This window comes from Hypomesus nipponensis, chromosome 22, assembly GCF_054491055.1.
Source record: "Hypomesus nipponensis isolate SF chromosome 22, ASM5449105v1, whole genome shotgun sequence".
Classification (NCBI taxonomy): domain Eukaryota; kingdom Metazoa; phylum Chordata; class Actinopteri; order Osmeriformes; family Osmeridae; genus Hypomesus; species Hypomesus nipponensis.
The window spans coordinates 14,080,120-14,104,141 of record NC_140382.1 but is presented as its reverse complement, the minus strand read 5'-3'; the positions used below and the strand labels follow the sequence as shown (position 1 = coordinate 14,104,141).

At 52.2% G+C, this 24,022-nt stretch overlaps 1 protein-coding gene across 2 annotated transcripts in view; it reads left to right on the top strand.

Moving 5' to 3' along the window:
- The window catches only part of znf827 (zinc finger protein 827), a 52,026-nt gene that overhangs the window by 19,596 nt on the left and 8,408 nt on the right, over positions 1-24,022 (top strand). For both annotated transcript variants that reach the window (XM_084686897.1, XM_084686896.1), the window contains exons 4-11: positions 204-699; positions 5,969-6,229; positions 13,575-13,808; positions 15,074-15,128; positions 15,412-15,512; positions 19,917-20,054; positions 21,261-21,432; positions 22,091-22,257. In XM_084686897.1, coding sequence (XP_084543023.1) covers positions 204-699; positions 5,969-6,229; positions 13,575-13,808; positions 15,074-15,128; positions 15,412-15,512; positions 19,917-20,054; positions 21,261-21,432; positions 22,091-22,257 — 1,624 coding nt within the window. The remainder of the gene's footprint in view (positions 1-203; positions 700-5,968; positions 6,230-13,574; positions 13,809-15,073; positions 15,129-15,411; positions 15,513-19,916; positions 20,055-21,260; positions 21,433-22,090; positions 22,258-24,022) is intronic.

Genomic DNA, 24,022 nt, shown 5'->3' with positions numbered 1-24,022 from the left:
GCCTGGATTCCTTGTGTCCTTGACTCCCTTCTTAAAATGGAGAAGGGCTGAGGAATGCCTTCTCGTTCCAGTGTGTTTTGAGAATGCGCAGGGACGCGATCTTGGACGTCTAACCCTAATGTGACGGCGCCCGTCCTCTCCATCCCTACCCATCCTGTCAATTCCTCTGTCCTACCCCAATCCCATCACCCCCTCCATTCTAGGTCCATCAGCACCAGGACCGAGGCGAGACGTTCCAGTGTGAACTTTGCCCTTTCACCTCTTCGCGCCACTTTAGCCTGAAGCTCCACATGCGCTGCCACCAGCACTTCCCACGCGGCGAGGTGAAGGTCAAGGAGGAGGCCACCACCGACACGGAGGGCGAGGGCTCCCTCGTGGGCGACAGCTGTCCCGGGTCGGGGGACCTGAGAGGGCCGGAGACCTCGCCCCTGCACTCCGACGTGGGTCTCCAGGCCTCGCCCCCGGGCGACGTCTCCTCCAATCACGTCCACGTCAAGGAGGAGCCTCAGGAGAGGGAGCTGTCGGCGCTCTCGCCCTTCGCCCTCTGCCGGGAGCGCCCAGGCAGCAGCGCCAACTCCCTAGACCTCTCCGCGGTCGGGGTCGGGGTGAGGTCGAGCCCCAGCGGTCCTACAGCCGCCTCGCTCTTCAGCCCGGACATCACCACCAAGACGGCCACCGACCTGCTTATGAAGCTCTCAGGTAAAGACCGCGAGCGTGGTTGACCATAGCTGTTAGCTCTTAGCTAGCTTAGCTATCCTATTAGCTAAGATAGATTCCTCAATGTGTCGTGAACAGTGTTAGCCCCCGAGGAGGCCTCACATTAAGGACGCGTCAACAAAAAAAGTTTCCAAGTGTTTTTTTTTAAGACTGATGGCGAATGCTGTTTTTGTCCCTCACCAATCAACCTCCGTGAACCCCCTCCATCTGTTACCCCTCCAACAACTGTAAACATGCTAGCGTTAGCTAGAAGCACACATGGGCAGGTATGTTTGGATGCAGTTCAGCGTGCCGCCATGTCAGAAACGAGGGCTTTACTTTAAAGACAATGGCAAGATTGATGGAAAATGTCTGACCATGGGATCACCCTAGGGGTCGCGGGCACGACCACCAGTTTTCCATTTAACGCGGCGTAATTAGATTGAGATCTCCAAGTAAGGGAGGGGGAGAGAGAGAGAGAGAAAACCCTGGGAACATTAGATTAATTAAAAATGTATGCATAATTCATAATTAAAAAGGAATTTATAATTTGAAATGATTAGCGCCCTCAGCAGCGCCAGCCTGTGACCCGTGCTGGGATGCGTGAGGACTGGGCCGAGCTTGGTTAAGTCCTCCCTCCGTCCCCCTGCACCACCCACCCCCCCGCCCCCAGCCTCCCCTGGGTGGCAGTCCCACTTCACTCCCAGACTTCACAATGAAGAGCTGCCAGGAGCCAAGATGGCTTCCTTGCAGTGTCAGCTCCCACGTCGAGTGGCAGACTCTGCGGTCGCAGCCGCCACTCAGGGACAAAATGAGATGAGATGGACAACACACCCAAGAACAATTACAATCATTTGCCAAAATACCATAGCAACTGGTACTGAGTGTTCAAGGGGGGGATTTTAATGGGATGCTTATTTTCTATATTATAATTTTTTTGTGATTAACCAAGCACTCGAATCGCTTAATGGGGATGGAGAGAAAGGTGTCGGACCCAAGGCGAGAAAAGGAGAGCCTTAAATCCTTGGCTGATTTCAACACGCCAAGCTAGCAGACAGGAATAGAGAGGGCAGAGAGAGAGAGAGGAGACAGGCAGGGGGGGAGGGGTAGAGAGAGAGAAAGAGAGAGAGAGGGGGAGAGGGAGAGGGAGGGGGAGAGAGAGAAAGAGAGGGGGTGTGGGGGAGAGAGAGAGAGAGAAAGGGGGGGTGTGGGAGAGAGAGAGAGGGGGAGGGGTGGGAGAGAGACGGAGGAAGGTGAGAAGGAAGCTCCTCGTGGGACCTCTCCACTCCATTTCTTTTGACCTCGCTGCCAACCGCGATTGAGTGTGTGCACGAGTGGCTCATCCCTCCTGCTTTGCTGTCTGTGCCTCCATCCCACAAGGTCTGAGAGGGGGGAGATGGGAGAGGGAGGGAGGTGGGGAGGGGTAAAAAGCCATGAGGGGAGCAGAAAAAAAGACGTAGATGAAGTGACGGCTATCTGGACAAAGAGCAGTACCTCGGCTCCCTTGGTGTAAAAAAAAAAGAAGAAGAAAAAAAAAAAACCCTAGCGAACTCTTTTTGACCTCTGACATAATAGGTATATCATTTTTGGGCTGTCCTGCTTTCCCCTCGGGTCTTGGACCAATCCCCTTTGATTCTCATCCCTCCCACCTCCTCCCCCACACTGTCACAAGTGTCAGCCCTTCCAGTGTGATCCACATTTTGATTTCGGAGATGAAAGGCCAGAGAGGCGCTTTGAAAAATGCTCGGCTGCTCAAACCTCCCCCTCCGCCACGGCGCACACATGCAGCCCTCAGTCCGCTGGAGCCTCGGCTCAGAATAGAGGGTCCCCACAGTAGCCCCCCCACCCCCCCCCCCGTACACACACTCCTCAGTGGTGACACAGGGACAACGAGCATGACCTCGACCGGGGTGTGAATAATTGGCACGCTGGGGCTTGTGGGAGGTGTGTGTCTGTCTGACTGCTGTGCAGGATTTGTCTTCTTTATCTGTCTTCTCCTGGGATAAGGGCCTGGACCGAGTTTGTTTGTGTGTGTGTGTGTGTGTGTGTGTGTATGTTGCCTACATCTAGTAAGCCTAATATCTCATCTCACTGAATTTACTCACTTAAACCGCCCCCCCCCCCCCCCCCCCAAAAAAAAATCTGTTCTGTGCACCAGAAGAAAAACAACCCTTTCTGCACTCTCTGCACTCTTCTTCCCCCCCCCCCCACACACACACAAACACTACATGCAGCCGTCGGTATTGCGGTCCAGCGAGCGTCCGACCCTGGGTTGTGTCCGTTCCTGCTGGAAACACAGTGGCTCTGGCATTTGTCTGTGTTCAGGGGTTTTCCTCCTCCTTCCCCTGGTGAGAAGGGGGAGCTCAGGTTGTTAGGAGGGCAGCAGGCTGGCGTGACAGAGGTGGCAAGCTAATGAAGTTGCCTGACGGCCAGCCCCGGCCGCGGAGCGAGAGGTGAGGCCGAGTGGACAAGCGCCTGGCAGCGAGACGGATGAGGCGAGAGAAAGAGAGAGAGAGAGGGAGAGAGAGGGAGGAGAGAGAGAGGAGAGCGGGAGGGAGTGTGGCTGGAGCAGAGGTAGGGAGCGAGTGAGAGGTGAAGAGAGACAGGGAGGTGAAGAGGGATGTGTGGAGAGAGAGTGTGAGAGAGAGTGAGAGACAGAGAGAGAGAGAGAGAGGAATACAGATGGGTAGTGAGTCAGAGTGAGGGGGAGCGAGAGAGAGAGAGACAAAGAGAGAGGAACATGTAGTATCGCTGGCTCGTAGGAGCCCACAGTGACTGGTGGCAGGTGTCATCGGGGCGTGATAACACAGAGACAGCCTGATAGCACAGTCACCCCAGGGCCACAGACAGCCCTGCTGCATTACACACACACACACACACACACTTTACACACACCTTAGACTGCAGGGGTGGATGGCATCATCTGCACACACACACACAAAACTCCTGGTTGCGATGCCCAGTCACCTGGACATGCCTGTTGTCCCCTTCCCGCCGCCCGCACCACTCTCACGCATTGGGTTGATTACGCAATCAAGGCAGGCTGTTGGGCCTGTACCCATCCGGTGGAGTGTTTTTGTTTCAGGACCGTACTCCGTGCCAGAAGAAGAAGAAAAAAAAAAAAAACGTGCCCAGTCGGATTAACACACTAAATAATTGAGTGGACTCCGCAATGTAGATTGGGAGTAGAAAAAAAACAACAACTCTATTTATAGTGACAATGGTAAAGGTCACTGGAACGGAGGGACAGTGTGTGTGTGTGTGTGTGTGTGTGTGTGTGTGTGTGTGTGTGTGTGTGTGTGTGTGTGTGTGTGTGTGTGTGTGTGTGTGTGTGTGTGTGTGTGTGTGTGTGTGTGTGTGTGTGTGTGTGAGAGAGAGAGGAGTAAATAGATGCAGTTTTTGTGTGTCAGTGTATAATATTGTTGGTGTGCATGTTAAATGTGGATTTTTGTGAACGCAAATGCCTGCCTCTTTGTGCGGTTTTGAACCATATATCTGGACCGGTTACTATGCATACGCGCGTATGTGTGTGTGTATATGTGTGTGTGTGAGTATATCGCCACGGCCAAGCGTGCTGTCCCTGTCTGATCCAACACGGCCCCGAACACGCTCCTAATTAGAGGACGTCCTTCCAGGTGCTGACCAGGTTATACTTAGCCAGCCCGCTGACACCCGACGGCGTGACATTTCCAGCTGGTGCCTCTCCACGACCCCGAGCTCCTGCCCCCCCAGTGTGAAGGTCATCAGGCCCCCCACACCACCTCCCCCCGTTCGCTCACCCCTAACCCCTCTCTCTCCTCGCCACCCCCCCCACACCACCTCCCCCGTTCGCTCACCCCTAACCCCTCTCTCTCCTCGCCACCCCCCCCACACCACCTCCCCCCGTTCGCTCACCCCTAACCCATCTCTCTCCTCGCCACCCCCCCCTCACCACCCCCCGTTCGCTCACCCCTAACCCATCTCTCTCCTCGCCACCCCCCCCTCACCACCCCCCGTTCGCTCACCCCTAACCCCTCTCTCTCCTCGCCACCCCCCCCACCCGGGTAAAACCCCAGCGTGGTGTCATGGCAACGTGCGGGGTGGTCAAAACCTACCTATGCCCTGCCTCCCACCACCCGTAACCCCTCACCCCCCTTTTTCCACCACCCCCGCGCCCTCTCTTACCTCCGGCGCAGATAGTCATTAATCAAAGACGGGCGCCGGCGCAGATTGATGACACGGGCAGGGGCGAGATGTAAGGTGTGACAGGAAGGGGTGAGGACAGGAGCAGGTCTCCGCAGGGGCGGAGGGGCCGGGCCGCAACCTGCCCCAGAGTGATGGCCCCCGTCTTGTATACGCCGTGTGTGTTTGTGTGTGTGTGTGTGTGTGGAACTGATGGCAATGGGTTTGTTCCTTAATGCGTGTGTCTATTTAGGTGGGTAGGCATGTGGGTGGATCTGTGTGTGTGTGTGTGTGTGTGCGGTGGAGTATTTAGTTTTGCGTGTGTGTGAGAGATGGAGCGAGGGAGCGAGGGAGCGAGGCTGGGAGTGGGGTTGGCCCCTCTGTTCTTTTCTTGGCGGCCATCGGAAGTTGCTCCATGTCTAATTATTAATTATTCATCTAAGGCGGATTAGATGTGGCCCAGTTTCTCCGGCAAATGACTTTGTAGGAGAGAAGAGGAGGGAAGGCAGCATAGAAAGTCTGAAAAACCTGTACTGAGCCATGCCCTGCCGATCGGAAGAGGGGGGAGGCAGGAAGGGAGGAAGCGAGGAAGAGGCTCGTCATAAGGTTGCCCCCTTTGTGTGGGACCTCCACTGCCCCAGGATTCACTGTCCCCAGACTCCCCTGCACCCAGCAGCTTTACAGCTCTGCTGCTCAGGCTGCTCCAATAACCCCCTCCCTCCCTCCTCCTCCTCCTCCTCCCACCCCGCCCCATCCGCTTTTATCTGCCCCAGCACATGTTGATGGCCGGGGTGTGTGTGTGTGTGTGTGTGCGCGTGTGTACGTGCAATGTCAAATCTAAGAGTTGGAGACTTTATAAAGGCAGGAGGATATAGACGCCATGTGTGACATCTCGTGACTCAGCGGTTTACTGCTGGGTTCAAACAATCAAGAACCACATGGACCCAAACCCAAGTTGAACTCTGCTACACTCAGATGCTAACCATCCTTATCTCTTTGCCTCCGTCTCTCTTTTTTTTTAATTCCCTATCCCTCTTTTTTCTTCATCCTCTCTCTCTGTCTCTCTCTCTGTCTCCCTCTCTCTCTCGTTCTCTTTCTCTCTCCTCTGCAGCGGCCAATCAGAAAGAGGCCCTGAAGGCTCCGTTCCATATGAAGGAGGAGCCTCAGGCAGAGGAACACCCCCAGACCCACGGCCTTCCAGGCTACTCAGCGTTCTGCCAGGATGGGGCTGCAGGGGCCCTGGGGGCCGTGGGGGCCGCAGAGCGAGCCAGGCCCCTGAAGCCCAGGGAGGGAAGCCCCATGGCCAAAACCAACCTGCTGAGCCAGGACATCAGCGTCAAGGTGGCCTCGGAGCTGCTGATGAAGCTGTCAGGTGAGGATGGGGAAGGGTGTGTGTGTGTGTGTGTGTGCGTGTGCGTGTGAGGTAGACCCTGGGTAATAACTGATATTCAAATAAGCTCCACACACCCTGACTTGACCTCTTGAGTTCTGACAATGCGTACGCATCTTAATAATTATTGTAATCCCCCGCAATCTTTGATTTAATCCGTTTTTCCGATGCGGTGACTCTGATATGATGAGTTCAGAGAAATGGGGGGGTTGAACATTTTCGGACTAACTTCAACCAGAACTATGTATAGCAAAAGTTGAAGATTTGTACCTAATTGTTTACAAAAATCTTGACATGTAAAGCATTTTCTAAATCAGGGTGAAACGTCTGACCTAATAAGGAGTTGGTTTTGTGTTGGGATTGCAGTGTTGCACTATATGCACATCTATAATAGAGGGGTCTGGAAAGGTGACAAAACCAGACTTCTTTGAAATGTTTTCACCCAGAAAGCCTCTGGATCCTCTGGTGACAGCACATGCCCTTCTCCTCTCCATAACCTCAAATTTCTTTCTTCTCTTTCACCATCGGCATTTTTCTGTCCCTTGCGACAGACAAGGGAGGTGGGTTGAGGGTCGATTCGGCCCCCCACCCCCCTCCCCGCAATGACCTGGTCCAAAACAAAGCCATGGATCCAAGCTAGGTCCACTGGTGGATCGAACCCAAAACTCTGCGTCTCCCACTCACCTCCCGCCCCCCCCCCCCCCCCCCATGCCCGGCTTCCTGTAACAGATACGATGAAGGAGAGAAACAGATTTCACTGAGGCACTGTGCCCCTAAAACAAAGACCAGATCTCCTATTTTCCCAAGAACACAACCTGACTTGTACACCCAGAAGCTTGATAAGTGAATCCCAACCTCCAGCTCTTGGCTGAACGTCCGTTTGAAGTCATTATTACTTTTAATCAGGCACGCCATGTCTTGATTTGATAGGCGCTGTATGTGGCTCCTGGTCTGCCGCTGTTACTCGCTGTGTCACTGGAGCTAATGAAAGTTTAAAGCGGCTGCTTATTTTAGCCACTGCTAACTGACAAGTGCGAGGCCTAGTTCAAGTGTGAGTGTTGGGCAGGTGTTTGTCCACTGTGTGGCCGTGGAGTGTGTGGCCCCGGGGGCTAATCAAGTATGTCATTTCTCTCGAGTGTCACATCTATGGAGTGTATTTGTTCGGTTGTGTCACAGATGTGCTGTGGTACTCTGGTGGGGAAAAAAAATGGAAAAAGGATCTGCCCAGAGATGTGTGTGTGTGTGTTTTTGAAGCAACAGAATGCAATGCCTTCGGCAGTCCCCCTCATTTTGTGCCGGTGTGTGTTTGACGGACACCCTGCACACCGTCGGCCATTGTTCTGAGTGACTCATACTGGAGCTCCATACACATGCCAGTCCACTGCCTGCTCCCCTGGGTAGCATTCTCTCACCGTGTGTGAGTGAGAGAGAGGGAGAGGGAGAGGGGGGGGGGGACGGAGAGGGGGAGAGAGAGGGGGGGAGAGGGAGAGGGAGAGGGAGAGGGGGGGGGGGACGGAGAGGGGGAGAGAGAGGGGGAGAGAGGGAGAGGGAGAGGGGGGGGGGGACGGAGAGGGAGAGGGAGAGGGAGAGGGGGGGGGGACGGAGAGGGAGGGGAGAGGGGGGGAGGAGAGGGGGGGGGGAGAGGGGGGGGGAGAGGGGGATAGAGAGAGGGGGGGGGGAGAGGGAGAGAGAGAGGGGGAGAGAGTGAGAGAGCTGTGTAGATACAGTATGTGCGGCAGAGTGAAAAGGAGGGGGAGGGTATACATGTGAAACGGAGAGAGGGAGAGAGAGAGAGAGTCCTCCACTGTGCTGCCTTTGTTCTCGGTTTCATCACCTCTCTCTCTCGGTCTCTGTCTGTCTTCCCCCCCACCTCTGGACTATAACGTGAGGCTGTCAGTCATCTCTTAGTTGTCTCTCAGCTCTTTTTCAGCCCACCTCTTGTACAGTATGTGCTACAGTACATACCGGCTGTTTCCCGGGGTCAGGGAGAGAGATCGCCGTCATTCTCCGTCGCCATGGTAACGGCAAAGGTTGTCATCAGAGCCTGCAGCCTGGAGTGACGGCCCTGGAGTGACGGCCCTGACAGAATTCTTCCGGAGCCTCGACGACTGACAATACTGACGGCGAAGGAAGGGAAGGGGGAAGGGGGAAGGGGGGAGGGAAGTGAAAGGGGGAAGCAGCCAGGGGAAAGGTCATGGCACAAGCGTTTCTTTTCGTTGATCCATACCCACACTGACCTCTCAAGTCATGTTGGGCACAGAGCAAACGGCCAGAGCAGATGAGCCACAGCAATGTCAGGGTGCTTTTAAAAATAAAAATAAAAAATACATTCAAAAAGGTGCTTTTTTCCCTCCCTTTTTTTTACCATGAATTTGAGGCAGAACTATATTTTACAGACAGAACTCCTCTCCTCATCCTCCCCCCCAAAATGTCTAAATTAAAAACAGAACAAAAAATTACAACAAGAAAGGAAGTGGGATGTAATTGAATTACCAACCAGCTCGTTGACCACAAAAAACCCTAGTAGGATGAGCCCGTCTAACAGTAGCACCTTGACGCAGTGTAGCATCGTTCCTCTAAACTAGGTCATTCCTCGAATCTTCCCTCCCTGCCTCTCCTGCTTACCAAACGGCCTCAGTCTGTGCTGAGCCCTCTCCACCCCGCATCTGTTTTTAAAGCTTCCTGTTAGCATCTGGGGGCTAATTACGCTAGGATAACCGGTCCCTAGCGCCCAGGGCCAACCACAGCTAGCAGATGGGGGCGATGCTTGGGGACATGGGTGGTAGTTAGGGACCTTCGGTGGGGAGGTAAGGCCTTGGGGCCTTGGGCACCCTGGGTGAGCAACGTGTGGTGAGGAAGGGGTGGGGGGGTGACAGCAATGCCACCCACTCAACACCCCCCAACCCCACCACCACCTCCTTCGTAGGTGTGAAGTCACACCATTGTCTGGCTGCAGGAAGGCTGTCTGTATTAGAGGCCCTCGATGTCTCTCCCCCCCCCCCCCCCCAACAGCAGCCCATACCCATCCTCACTTCCATCCACAGAGGTCGTGACCTCGGTAATGAAACACAGCGCCTGGACATGGGCGTTCAGGGGCCGTGTGATCAGCGTGGCGGGGGTGGGTGATGTTGGACCTGAGGGGATGTGGGTGAGCGGGGTCAGGCAGAGATGCACGCGCACACACACACACACACTCACACACACACACACACACACACCAATAGGCTTTGTTCAAAGCCTAGAGCTTTCCCATTAAAATAAACATAAACAAATACAGAACTATTCACAATGGTGAATTATCATTTGTATCTACAAATGCAGTTTACTGACAATGATGGGATAAGGGTGTTAACGTTGAGGAGCTTCCTTAAAGGGGAGGGCCCACATATCAAATGACAGAAGTTCAGTCTTAGCCCTGTCTGAAGCCCTCCCCTCCACCTGGGCCTCAGTGATGCCCTCTCAGTACCCACTCTGGGACCTCTCTCTAGTCCTCGTCTCTCCCTCTCATGCTTATTCTGTCTCCCTCTCTCTCTCGATCACACTCTCTCTCTCTCTCACACACACTCACTCCCTCGCTTTGTTTTTTTTTCTCTCCCTCGCTTCTGTCTCTCTTGCTCTCTCTTTTTCTCTCTCTCTTAGTGCCATCTCGGCTGTTGTGAACCCAGCCTCTGGGTTGATGGTTTTTAAATCTGGCTGTACTTGGGATCAGCTTTAGCAGCACTACCGTTCTGTCTGCAGGCTGTTTTAAACTGCTTCGTCAGACATTCGTATGATCAGGGCTTCTAATAACTGATCTCAAATCAGTGTCAACAGCCGTATCGGACTAAGAGGATTGAAAGAGCTATTGAAAGCCAACTGGTCTGAAGTCAGCCTTACTGGGCCCCCATATACATATTCCTAATACCCACCTACAGATCTATAGCTGGTCTGAAATCAGTGTTAATGCTGGTAAGCAGCACGCCCACTTTAATTTTGAGCTTGTCTGGGAAACAGCTAGAAAACTCTGCAGTTTTCATATTGCAGCTTCTTGTGTTCTCTGCCTGGTCTGGGATCAGCCGGGCTGGTCTGTCTCCTGCTCCCAGATGACATGCAGGCTGCACTCTGCAGCCCCTTTGAAGCTCATGAACTCTTCACCCCTGTCTAAGCAGGTCGACCGAGGGAGAGAGGCAGAGAGAGGCAGAGGGAGGGAGGGAGATAGAGAGGGAGGGAGGGTGAAAAGTGGGATGAGAGGGGATGGTGAGAGAGGGTGGGTGGGTGGGTGGGTGGAGGAGAGGAGGAGGAAAGGTTGTCATCTACAGCTCCTCCTCGTTTCCCCTCGTCCTCCTCCTTTTCTCTCCTTCCTCTTTTTGCCCTAGGGTGTCTCTGCCTTTTTTAGTTTTGTTGTTTTTCCCCATTTATATTGTTTTTTTTTTCTTCTCCACCTTTCCTACCTTAGTACAGCACTGCATCTCTTTCTGTTCCCCGTCTGTTGACACTTAAAAAACTGTGTATGTGTTTGTGTGTATTTATTTTGTGTGTGTGTGTGTTGAGAGAAAAGAAAACCTTGCCTGGTGTTGAATCCTAGACACATGTAAGTGTCTCTCTCTCTCTCGCTCTCGCTCTCTCTCGCTCTCTCTCGCTCTCTCTCGCTCTCTCTCTCTTTCTGTCAAGCTGTAAGTCTTTGTGTAACCAGCACGTTAGCCTAGCACAACCTCTAGCCAGGGTCTAGCCCGCTAACACGGCGCGGCTGTCCTTTGTGCTGCCTGATTGAAATAGACGTGGCGGGTCAAAGATGTGACGGCAAAACGGAGGAGCCCGCTAACGCGGCACGTTCCACTCGGTCTCGGTATCAGGGGCGAGCAACGCTTGAGGACGTACGGAACACACCAAGGACGCCGTCCTTCAGTTGGATGTTTTGGATCACAGTACGTGATTCGTGTTGTCGGAAATGCGGTTGGGGTACTGTTGTTTTTGGAGGGAGGTGTACAGATACAGGCGCCCACGTGCACACATACTCATGCACACACACGCAGACACACACACACACAGACATACTCACTCACTCCTCCAGACCGGATGCTGTCGAATAGTGGCAGCTGGTGGATTGCTGAGACTGCTCCTGTACCAGAGGGGATTAGACACATACAGACTGACACACACACACACACACACACACACACACACAGGAGCAGGATTGAGTGAGTGCTGCTTTTTATGGCACCAGAACATAATGTCACAACCTCTGCGTGCGTGTGTGTTTGTGTCAATGTGTTTTTGTGGGTCATTTTTAATGGGTTGTGCAATCTTACACACCAAAAATATCCCTTAGACCCCCTACTACCATGATGCGTTTAATGTTCCAAGTGTGTTTATGAACGATGTGTGTCTTTGTGCAATTCTGTGTTTCTGAGTGACTATGACCAGATGACCCCTCTATGAATCCTCTCTGTGACGTAAGCTTGTTTACCACAGCTACCTCTCTCTCGCTCTATCTCTCTAGTATGAGTGTGTGTGTGTGTATGCGCATATGTGAGTGTGTGTGTGTGGCTCAGCGGTCCGCCCAGCCCTTGACGGCAGGGGCGGTGAACCCCAGGCGGGAGCGCGCGTTAGACGGCGTGTCCCTTGGTTGACCCTGGCCTCGCAGCGCCCCCGCTCCTTCCCTCCCCCCATCACCATCACCCTCCTTCCACCCCTCCGCTTCTCCTTCTCTCCCTCGCCCAGCGATCATGGTCGACTCTGGGCACCTGATTAAGAGATTAGTGGCCCAGTGTTTGTCAGTGTCCCTCACTGGCTCAGGCCACCCTCGACACCTGGAGCCACAGTGTGCACGGATAAGAGCCAGCACACGCACGCACACACACACACACGCACGCAGATGTACAGTACGTCCGGTCAGCGAACACACACGCACCCCCACAAATCCGCATTTGCTGGGAACACACCACTTCTTGTCAGCAGTGCAGTGTATTTACAGTGTACACACACACACACACACACACACGTGCACTTAAGCGAACGCACAATATGGTTTGGGTTCACCCAACGGTGACTCGCCATACTCAGGCTCCCCAGAGAAGCTGTGCCACAATGAGGGGTGAGTGTGTGTGTGTGAGTGTGTGTGTGTGTGTGTGTGTGTGTGTGGGGGGGGGGGGGGTCAACCTGGGGTTAGTAGTACCCCCTCCCTCCCTCCTCTCTCTCTCCTTCTTTCGGTCTTTCCAACTCCCCTGTTTTCCCTCCTTCCTGTCTTGTCTCTGCTAGACTACTCTTCCTCTCCTCTCGACGTCTCATACCTGTGGTTAGTTGCCATGTCAGCGGCCCCCGTATCTGCCCTCAGATCTGCCCCCACCTCCTCCACCCACCTCTGTGTCTGACACGCTGGCCCAGTCACGAAGCGTTACCACACACACGTCCTCACAACATCTTCTGTCTCGCCTATTTTTAGCCTGGGTCCCTGGACCTGCCAATTGACCTCTGATGAATGAGTTAGAATGTATTTTTTTTCTCTCTCTCTCTCTTTTTTTTTTTTTTTTTTTTTTTACAAAAAGAAAAGTAAAAAAACAAGACTAGTGATTTGTATATATATACATATATAAACATTTAAAAAACACCCTCCTGGAGGTTTGGAATGGCCTGTCTTTGTGTAGTAAATCAACTCTGTCAACACATTTCCACATTCCAAATGTGTCGTCATTCCAGTGTGAGAGAGACCAAATATATGTCAGAGAGGGGAAACCCTTGGCCTCACTGCACCTAGGGCCCACAGGGTCGTAATAAGTTTGGTTTCAGCCTGTTACATATTTGATGTCCTTCACATCTTTCCTGTTTGCTTCAGTGAACCTGCACCGGCTGTCTGACATCCCCTTCTCCCCCCTCTCACCCCCGCCCCCCTCACCCCACCCCCAAGCCAGCGGCTGCCCCAGCCATGCCCTCTTCCCCTTGTAACCCTGCACTGAGACGATAACCGGCTCTCACCAGCTCTAAAGAGGAATTCTCCCTTATTGGGCTTGTGTTTGGAATTCCTCGCTTTAGTCCCTCACTGATTAAGTCTCAGAATGGTCGATATGGCTCAGAGAATGTTGTTTTTTTTTCTCTCTTTCAGTTTTATAATTGCACGTTTTAGAGCATTGCAGAACTTTTTTTTTGTATGTGTTTTGTCTTGAAAATGGCATTGCCCTGTGTCTCGGTATACACACCCTTTATCTGCATCTATTTCCAAATGAGTGTTGATGAGAGATTAAATTCCCTCAGCAGGTGTTGTTTACGCGCTTGTAATAAATGAGCTTGACAGATAATTGCGTCAGGGTTAGACCTGCCTCTTCCACTCACCGTCTTCTTGTCCAATCCGCAGAGAGCAACAAGGACGCCCACTACCAGAAGATGGAGGTGAAGGCGGAGCCAATGGAGGTGGACCCGCCCAGCAACCCGGCGCCCTCTCACCTGCTGGCCTTCAGCACTTTAGCAGCGTGCGAAAAGAGCGAGCCAATGGCCAGCCTCCCGGAGGGTCTGGCCCGCCCTCAGAAAGACCTCTTCTCCCAGGACATATCTGTCAAAATGGCCTCCGAGCTACTCTTCAAACTGTCAGGTAGATCCCACACACACACGTACACACACACACATACACACGTACTCCCCAGACACACACAAACAAGCAGTTTTGTGATTGCATGCACAAGTACAGAGTACCCCCCCCCCCCCTCATACACACACACGAGCCCCTGTCTCTTACCCTGGGGTATCCAAGTATCAACCTTGGACCTAGTGTGACACCAGCCCATTAAACCCACATATCTCTTCCTCCCTCTGCTCTGGTGGTCTGGGCGGTAAAGAGGGGACCAAATATGACACATGAGGTGCTTTGGGTTTCTCCCCATTTGGTTGTGACAATGACATTGAGGCAGCAGGCAGATGTTTTTACTACCTGATGAAGACAAACCATGGAGGGGGGGGGGGGGTGTCGCGTCGCAGTCGGATTGTGTCCAGTTCCAGTTGGACTCTGATCACTTCACTTAGAGGAGCACCTTTGAATTATGATGGGGGGAGAAAAATGGCTACTACAATTGCCCCCTCCCCCCCCCCCCCGCCGTTTACACACTCACATAAGTCCCTGCAGGGAGCCGTGTCTGCAAAGTGTCCGTTCCTCCTCCTTCCCTCCCTCCCTCCATCCCGTCCATCGCTCTCTCTCTCTCTCTCTCTCTCGACTTCCCTAGACTCCTTTTCAAACATGACGGCTCAAGCGCACTTGGCTGCACACACACACACACACCCCTTCTCCCCCTCCCTCCCCCCTTTTACATTTCTCCCCGTGCGGCATCGCCATGGCAACGGCAGAGAGACCTCTGTCCTTGGCAAGCCGTGCGCTAGAGCGGGGTGTTAGGGAGGGGTGGAGGGCAGGGGGCGGGGGCTGCAGAGTGCCACCCAGGGAGCCTGGGCTGGGGATGAGGTCATTACTGTGGCGTTCAGGCCTGAGGGGGACAACCATAATCTTTCCCCGGGTTTAAAGAAAATATATATGTAATTAGCTTGTTGGCAACAGGGTGACAGAAAAGGTAATCACACTGACATTGAAATAGGAATGCTACACTTAAGAACAGTCATGTGATTGTTCCACGGTGGCAAAACAAATTAAAATGTGTAGACCAGAAGGACAACCAGATTCGCTCCCAGGGTTTTTAGCATGCTGGCATGACCATTAAAAGGACTGTAGGCCAGTATGAACTACTTCCAACACGCTGAGCAATCAATGCTTCCCTGAATAGGCACTTGATGGTTCAATAAAAGCCACAAATGAGTTGTTAATGTAATGATTTCTCATTGGCGCTAATATGTACCGTTGTCCTCTTGTTCCAGAAAAAGTCAGCAAAGCCAACGACCACAAAGATGGCAACATGGTTGGAATGAGCAGGTAAGACACTCTCTATGTCACTCTGCCTTGCTCTCACGCTCTCTTTCACTCCCTCTAATTCTCTCTTTCTCTTAAAACACACATATCTTGGTGTATTTCCTACACTACACATCTATTAGTATTTTTGACTTCATCTTGCTTCATTACTTTCATATCGCTACTGTCTATCGTCCCAGAAAGCATTTGTTTGTGCTAATTACCTGTTTATAGCTATTGCGATGATATGGAGTGGCTGATGAGGGTTTGTGTGTGTGTGTGTGTGTGTGTGCGACCCTACTCGTAGTCCGTTTCTGGACGAGCGATTCAGACAATCACCCTTCAGCTCGCGCTCCAAGAGCTCCTCCCCCGCAGAGGCCAGCTCGTCCGCCAGGGCCATCCTCCACGGTGAGAAACTCTCTCACTCACACACACACTCACACACTCACTCACACACACTCACACACACACTCACACACTCACACTCACAAACTCACACTCACACACACTCACACACACACACTCACACACACACTCACACACACATACAAGACATGCACGGTTGCACTCGCACCCACACGTGCACTGAGTCACGTACCCATACGAGTGCTAAGTCATAGTAGGGCTGGCCTTCTCAGTGAACCACCAACACCTTAACCTTAACCCCCGGGGCTTTCACCCTGGGCAGCCCTCTCCAGTGTTTCCCTCCCTCCGCTTTACCCACCTCCACCACAGCTTCAGAATGCCCCCTTCCCTCCCCGCTAGCCTCGTCTACCCAGCCTCGGGGCCTCTAGCCTGGGAAGGCCCCGCTGCCCTCTCCCATTCCTTGGCATCCGGAGGCTCCGTGCTTCTCCCCTCAGAGCCGGCGCCGGGAAGAGATGCCGAGAGGGTAATTAGCCAGGGCCGCCCTCGTCCAGCGTCCTGGCCCATTTCATGAAGATCCGATTGGCTCCAACGTGTCAGGGGTGTCCTGAAAGTTAATTCGCTGCAGCCGCATCTCTCTTGCGCGTGCACAGTGCAGAGACCCTTGCCTTCCCTCTTCTGGACTCTTTCGCGCTTTTTCTCTCTCTCTCTCTGTCTTGTTTTCTTCATCCTCTTTTCCCTTCTCAACATTATTTTCCTTTTTTCTTCGCCCCGGTGTTTTCAGCTTTTTCTTCCTCTCCATGTGTTTTTGGAGGGGAGATGTGTGTGTGTGTGGGGGGGGGGGGGTCTATATTTTATCTGTCTCTCTCCCCTGCTCTCTCTTTCTCTCCTTCGTTCCAGCTGGGCAGGGCTTCAGTATCACAGCTGTACTCTCTATTGGCTTGCGTCTCTTGGTTTCCTCCTCTCTCATTGGCCCAAGTTCACAGCAGCTATTATCCAATTAGACCTGGAACCGTCATGGGTGTATCTTGACACCAGCACAGTTGTATGTCAGTCACAAGGCAGTTGGAACGATGCGATGGTGTGTCTCTGATTGGGAGTGAATGGAAAGTGTGTTTGTGCGTTACGCCCCTGGACGCCTGGAGTGTGTTTTTGTGTGTGTGTGTGTGTCAGTCTGGCGTTGTGTGGCATGACTCGGAAGGTCCATCTTCGCCCTCTCCCCCCCCCGCCCGTCCGACTCCAGCCCAGTTCAAGCCCCCCTTCCTCCTCCGTGCTTCTCGTTCTCCATCTCTAATAACACTAATTAAACCATTAACCACTTCAAGGCCCACGCCACCCCTTAATTGGACAAATTATCCGTCACTCGCTTCGGGGACCCAGGTCGCTGCTGGCCATTGGCTCCCGGGCACCCTGGTTGACCCCGCCCATAGCTAGGTCCCACCTCTGACTCAGGACAGCTAATGTGGTTATGTTCTCAGCTCCAAACCGCTTAAGAGGCTCTGGGCCCTCTTAACCAATAGATGAGAGTAGATTCAAAGACTCAGCCAATCAGAGACTGACTTTGAGAGGGATATCTATATAATGGCAAGTGAACCAGCTAATGCGAGCCCACGCTATCAACACCAGTGGCAGACAAGGCATGTGTGGACTTTACCTTCCCTATTTATTATTGTTCTGCACCTTGACAGCTATACGGCATAGTGTAGATTTGTGTGCTTGAGAAAGTCCAAGTACAGACACTTCATCTACTCACAGACGCGCACATTCTTTCCTTTACCCTCACCTCTCCCTTCTGCCAGTCACCATCGCAAAAGCAGGTTGCCTGTGCCAACACACACACCAACACACGCACACCAACACACACACACACACCAACACACACACACACACACACACACACACAGTGTCAGCTGGGTGTCACCCTCCCATGGGTGTCTGAGTGGCCCGTGTGGGGGTGGTGAGGCAGCTGGAGAGAGGGGCCCATATGACTGCTGACTCACCAGCAGCAGTGGGTCTTCAGCTCCACTGTGTGCGGCCAGGCCGGCTTGTGCACAACATCTCCACAGCTTAGAACTCGTTATTCCCCTCTTGTACAGGCTACAGTTTGTAAAGTGGGGGACATCGATCTTAGGTTTACCCAAGAGGGGTCGATGGGAAAGTTAAGAAACTACAGAACTAGCGATTCTACTTCAGCCTTGTAGTTTGAATTATTTTAATATTCCAGCTGACACCTCACTTGGAATTCTAAAGGCTTGTAAAGCCACAGTCGGTGATGTCTTAGTTATTGTTCATTGGCTCTTTGGGATGGGAGAACAAAAGCGGTGTGCACACTCACAAATTTGTAGCCGTTCCATTTTAATACGACTGTGCATCCACACAGATGAAGATGGAATATCCCGCAGTATCCCTGCGAGAACTCCTTTTTACTGTGTCTGAGAGAGAGAGGAGGGCGAGAGAGAAAGAGGGAGGGAGCGAGTGTGTGTGAGAGAGAGAGAGAGAGAGAGGGGGGGGGGGGGGGGGAGGAGTAGGGCTAAGAAAGATGGAGCAAGAGACGAGAGAGAGTCAAAGGAGAGAGAGAGAGATGTGAAGGTGAGGGAGATTGAGGGAGACGAAGATAGAGAGCGACCGAAGGAGAGAGTAAGGGAGAGAGAGGGGAGAAGTGCTCAGGCCAGCTCTAGCTACAGTCAGGCCGTCACTAAGATGTCCTTCAGACCCACTATCCAAGGCCAATACATCTGTACTTTAATGCTCCACCATTAAATCTCCCTGAAAAAAATCCCCCAAAACACAGCCTCCTTCCTACCTCTCTCTCCTTCCCCACTCTCTCTCTCCCCCTCCCCACTCTCTCTCTTCCTCCCCTCTCTCTCTGCCTCCTTCCAAAATGCCCCCATTTGTCTACCAGCTTGTACTGCGTATGACAGCTCTTGCCAAAAAAATGTGTCCTTTTAGTATTAAACAGTGACTCCCGGGTGCAAGTGTAGCTTGTGTCAGTCAGCCAAAATGCATCTTACGAATCCTTTATTTCTCTGGCCTCCGTCTGGAACATCATGCGGGTGTATTTCAGAATCAAGACAGGGCAGACAGGTTCAATGCTTTTCGTACGGCTGCATTCACAAGTTTGGTGTAAACAGGTCATTAGTTCTAGGAAGCCTCTACCTTAAATGCTATGTTAGTGAGAGTAGGTCAGAGATACGAGCGATGCCAACATGCAGCGCTAGTCATAATACTGTATTTGAATCCTTAGCTGAGCTCCTTTCAGTCTGTCCCCCATGTAACTGTTTCCCTCTCAAGCCCATTGGATCACTTTCCTTCCAGCGACGTGATGCCCAGGGACGGCTCGTGTGCATCTTGGTCTAAACCCTATTCAATTTGATATCATAGTAGCCATACTGTAATAAGCATACTGTCCATCGATACTAACAGACTGTATTAATCTCTCTCTCTCTTGGTCCTGGCTACCTTTTGCGTTGTCTGATCGCACCGATCAAGAGCAGAGAGCTGTGCATTGTGCTGTGCAGAAGAACGAGAGAGACGTACACTGCGTCCAGTTACTTTTTATTTATTTATCTAGCGGAGGGGAGGGAGAGGAGAAGGGGGGGAGGGGTGTGGGGTAGAATCTTAATTGTGAGCCGTGCCTTCATCAGAAGGTTAATTCAGTTTCTCTCCTTTTGTCGGGCGGGGAGGTGATTTTTCAGTTTTGATCCTTCCGTCCATTCTTTTACATCTCTCTTTCTCTTTGTCCCTCTCTCTCTCTCTTTCTCTCTCTCTGCCTCTTTCCATCCCTCCATTTCTTTGTGCCTCTTTTTCTCTCTCCCCCCCTGTCTGTCTCTCCTTTTCACCCTCCCTTTTTTTCCTCTTCCCCCTTCACCCTCCTCTCTCTCTCTCTCTCTCTCTCTCTCTCTCTCTCTCTCTCTCTCTCTCTCTCTCTCTCTCTCTCTGTCTCTCTGTCTCTCTGTCTCTCTCTCCTCACCTCTGTCTACTGTATGCTGGAGATGAGGTGGAAGCAGGGGGCAGAGTAGTATGCAGACGGCCTGATTAGTATGGAAGGCCATACTCACCAGAGAGAGAGAGTGAGAGAGAGAGAGACTGGGGCTCAGGACAGATAGGTGGCGGAGGGCACTTGGGCGTGTCTTCGCGAGCATATTGTAACAAGAGCGGCAGTGAGCCAAGACGAAGCGGCGTTTAGAGGACACTTTTGTTGATTCGAGGAAACGAGGAGGGGTTTTGATCGGAGGACAGAAATAGTGTGCACAAACACAGACATCGTGCCATACCTGCCACTGGCATTGAAACCCCAAAACACTGTCAAATATCTGTTACTAATGCTGTACCTATGTACCTATGGTCGTGTAAAGCAGGTGTCTATAAACGGTACTCTTTGGCCATTTGAGTGAGGTTACTTGTCTGACTTTGTGTGTGTCTCTGTGCGCGTGTGTGTGTGTTTTCCAGACCCAGAGAAGGGTGGCGGGGAGCCGGGGAACGGAGTGGCCCAGTGGAGACTGAGTGAGCAGCTGTACCCATGCCCCGTCTGTGGGAAGGTGTTTGGTAGACAGCAGACCCTCTCCAGACACCTGTCTCTACACACAGGTGAGAGGAGGTACACACACACACACATTCAGCCTCACACACCAGCGCTCACAGGCACGTATGGTATTTCAAAGACAACCATTGCCGACTGGTATGCAAGGTGTGTGTGTGTTGGTGTGAAACGCCCTGGGTAAGTGCACTGGGTTGGCTAGAATGGATTACTCTTCCTTTAAACAGATTAACACCATGATTAGTCTCACTGGGAATAAGACCTGTGTAATTACCAAGCCAGTCCTCTCACACTGCTTAACTACCCACCCAGTAACCACACACACACACACACACACACACACACATACACACGCACATACACGCACGCACACACACACACACACACACGTTCCTCCTGTACAAACACATGCACATGGCAGAAACACTGGTAAGACACACACATGCACACTCTTTCCGACACACTCCCACTCTCGCTCAAACACACACATAACACATGATTTTGGCACCGCTATTATCCTCGTTGTTAATGTTCTTTAAGTTGATGTGATAAGCACTGCTAATTGCCGTCTAGATCACAAGCTACAGTCTGGCAATGTGTGTTTCTGTGGTGTAAAAAAGGCATGTTTGCACTCGCTTACACATTCCTGTCTCTCTCTCTCTCTCTCTCTCTCTCTCTCTCTCTCTCTCTCTCTCTCTCTCTCTCTCTCTCTCTCTCTCAGGGCACACACACACACACACACACTCACACTATTGTACACGACAGTACATTCGCGAATTTACTTGGCTTCTATTTTACAATCTGCCGTTTTGCTTATGTATTATCGGTGTAATGCATGGCCTACATATTTGCACCCTACTCCCCCCCCCCCTCTCTCTCTCACACACACACACACACACACACACACACACACACACAGCCCATCTGAGGCGGTTGGCTGTGAACAGCTTGGCCACACCACAGAGAGCACGAGCAGGGGCATATGTCAGAGTGATGGTCTTTTTGGTTTCCCCGGCGACATAAAGGTTGCCTGGCTTTTTGTCCTTGGGGCAAGTTTCTGGGGGGTGAGGGGGTGTTTGTATGTCAATGTGTGTATGTGGTGTGTGTGTGTGTATGCATCAAATAACCGCATTTTAAAAACATGTATAACCTGCAAGCTGTGCGCATTCATGAAAGTCTGTTCATGCTGTGTGTGTGTGTGTTTGTGCGTGTGTGTTTGTGTGTGTGTGTTTGTGCGTGTGTGTGTGTCGTTGCAGAGGAGAGGAAATATAAGTGTCACCTGTGTCCCTACGCAGCCAAGTGCAGAGCCAACCTCAACCAACACCTCACCATCCACTCCGTCAAGCTGCTGAACACGGACGCCGAGCAGATCGTCACGGCCGTCACCAACGACACAGCCGAGCGCAAGAACTGCCCCTACTACTACAGGTACTACTGCCACATGCACTCATTGACACACCCCTACTACTACAGGTACTACTGCCACATGCACTCATTGACACACCCCTACTACTACAGGTACTACTGCCACATGCACTCATTGACACACACGCACACACACAGTCCCGTAAACGGATATTTGCAAGATTGGGTATGAGATGTATAGTACATCTTAACTCTCCTTTCATCTTCTCTTCCTGCGGATATCCTCTCTTCTCCTCCCCTCTCTTCCTGATATCCTTCTCTCTTCCCCTATCTTCTTCTCTTCTCTCTTCTCCTCTCTTCTTCTACCCTCTCTTCTCCTCTCTTCTCCTCTCCTCGCTTCTCCTGCCCTTTCTTACTGATATCCTCTTCTCTCCTCTTCTCCTCTCCCTCTCTCCTCCTCCCCTCTCTCCTCTCTCCTCCTCCCCTCTCTTCTCCTCTCCTCTTTTCTCCTCCCCTCTTCGCTTCTCCTTTCCTCTCTTCTCCTCTCCTCTCTTCTCCTCCCCTCTCTCCTCCTTCCCTCTTTTCTCCTCCCCTCTTTTCTCCTCCCCTCTTCTCCTCCTCTCCTCTCTTCTCCTCTCCTCTCTTCTCCTCCTCTCTCTTCTCCTCTCCTCTCTTCTCCTCTCCTCTGTCCTCTCTTCTCCTCCTCCTCCTCCCTCTCCAGCTGTCACGTGTGTGGCTTCCAGACGGAGCTGAACGCTCAGTTCGTCAGCCATATGTCGCTCCACGTGGACAAGGAGCAGTGGATGTTCTCTCTCTGCTGCAGCGTCTGCGACTACGTCTGCGCCGAGGAGGCCGAGATGAAGACCCACGTCAGCGCCGGCCACGCAGGTTGGTCACCGCCGGGGTCAGAGTTCAGAGGCTTTTGTGGGGTCATGTGAAGGTCAAGAGGTAGTCGGTTTTCAGCTAGCTCTGTTTGGCGTGGAGGAAAAATATGAATAAGCCTTTAACGTTTTTGTGGGAGTGCTTGAGTCAGACTACAGTTTCGCCTTTAGTTGATCATTGAGAGTCCAAAAATGCTGTTTACAGACAAGTTGTGTGAGGAGGAACTAAAGTGGTCTTGTAAAAAATAAAATTCCTTCTGAGGAGAGTACTCTCCTTTCTCTCAAAACACAAATATAATCTCCTCTGTTCTCCACCATTTCCCTCTCTGTCCTTCATGGAGATTTTCAAAGAAAGACCCTGAACCCAGTGGAGAATATTGCTGCCTTTTTACTTTTAGCTTTTTTTTTTGTGTTCTTAGACTCAATAAGGTATATGTATACATTTCAAAATGCAGTCCACATTCTCAAGGCCTGCACCTTTGTCCGCTGGTCGATATTGTTGTTGTTGCTTTTGACCGAATCTGCTTTTGTGTAGTTTATCGCAGAAAAAGTCTGCCCTTCTTCCTCACCTGTGTGTGTGTGTGCGTCTTGAGTGTGTGTTGTGTGGGATGGTCTGGAAAGGACAGCTGAGGGGTCCTCACGGAGTCCGCAGTGGCCTTGTTTATCTTAGAGGGCTGGCCCTTATCGTGCCTGAGGAGAAAAATCAATAGGTCCTGGGTCCTTCAGAGACAAGCAGAGTTTACATAGTGACTCTACTGCCCAGTCTCATCATCTCGGTTCACCCTGAAGACAAGATGGCCGCCCCTTTCGAGCACACACACACACACACACACAGGGGCTGAGCCAGGCTGGAAAAGGCAAAGGCAGCCCTCCTCCTCCTCCTCAGCCATTTCCTAGACAGGAAATGGCTGAGCCCAGCAGGTGACGTGGCTCAGGCCGCCCCCCCTGTGAAGACTTGTGTCCGCCACATGGGCGAGGGGTCAGTGTGTTGCCCCTCCCACAGCAGGGGGCTGGGCTGGCTAACAGGCTAACAGGTTGAGACAGACATGCAGTTTGTGTTAGCGTCTACCCATAGCCTCGCTGTAGATCACTATCAGGGGGACTAACTGTAGACTTATTCCGAATGCTAAAGACAATAGGTCGGAATTATGGGCCAAATTCGAGGGTGAAGAAATGCATTTGAGAATCTCATGTCGGTAGACTAGCACGAGGAGAGAGGTTTGGATCCAGGTGTTCAGCACACTTTAAAGTCAGAACAAATTGCGACGCTGGCTTCGGTCGTGCCAGACCTGAAGACGATGTGAGTCAAGGTAGTGGCTTTAAGAGGGGGATCGGGGGCGGGCGGACCGACGCTTGAACGCAACGCGGGTCCTTGAAGGCGATCAGGTTCTGTCTCCTCAAGAGAACAAAGATGAGCGTTTCTTTTTAGTTTCCCGTGTGCTCCTGCAGTGTAAACGGACTGCTGAATAAGGGTGCCGCCAGGTCACGGTTTGGAGCGGGCGTGGATGATACTATACCGCTTACAGCTCCTCAGAACATACAGCGTGTGCCTTGTGCACATGCTGAAAGGCTAGGTGAGGTTAGCTTGTCAGCCATTTCACTGGCCGCATCTAGCACCCCCCCCCCCCCCCTCCTCCGTCTCTCCTTTGCTCTCTCTTCTCCATCCACCCCCTCTTGAATGAATGCCCTTTGTTGAGCCGTGCCCTGAGGTGCTCCCACCATCTTGGTTCCCCTGGCCGTGACCCGCCCCCCCCCCCCCTCTCCCTCGTCCC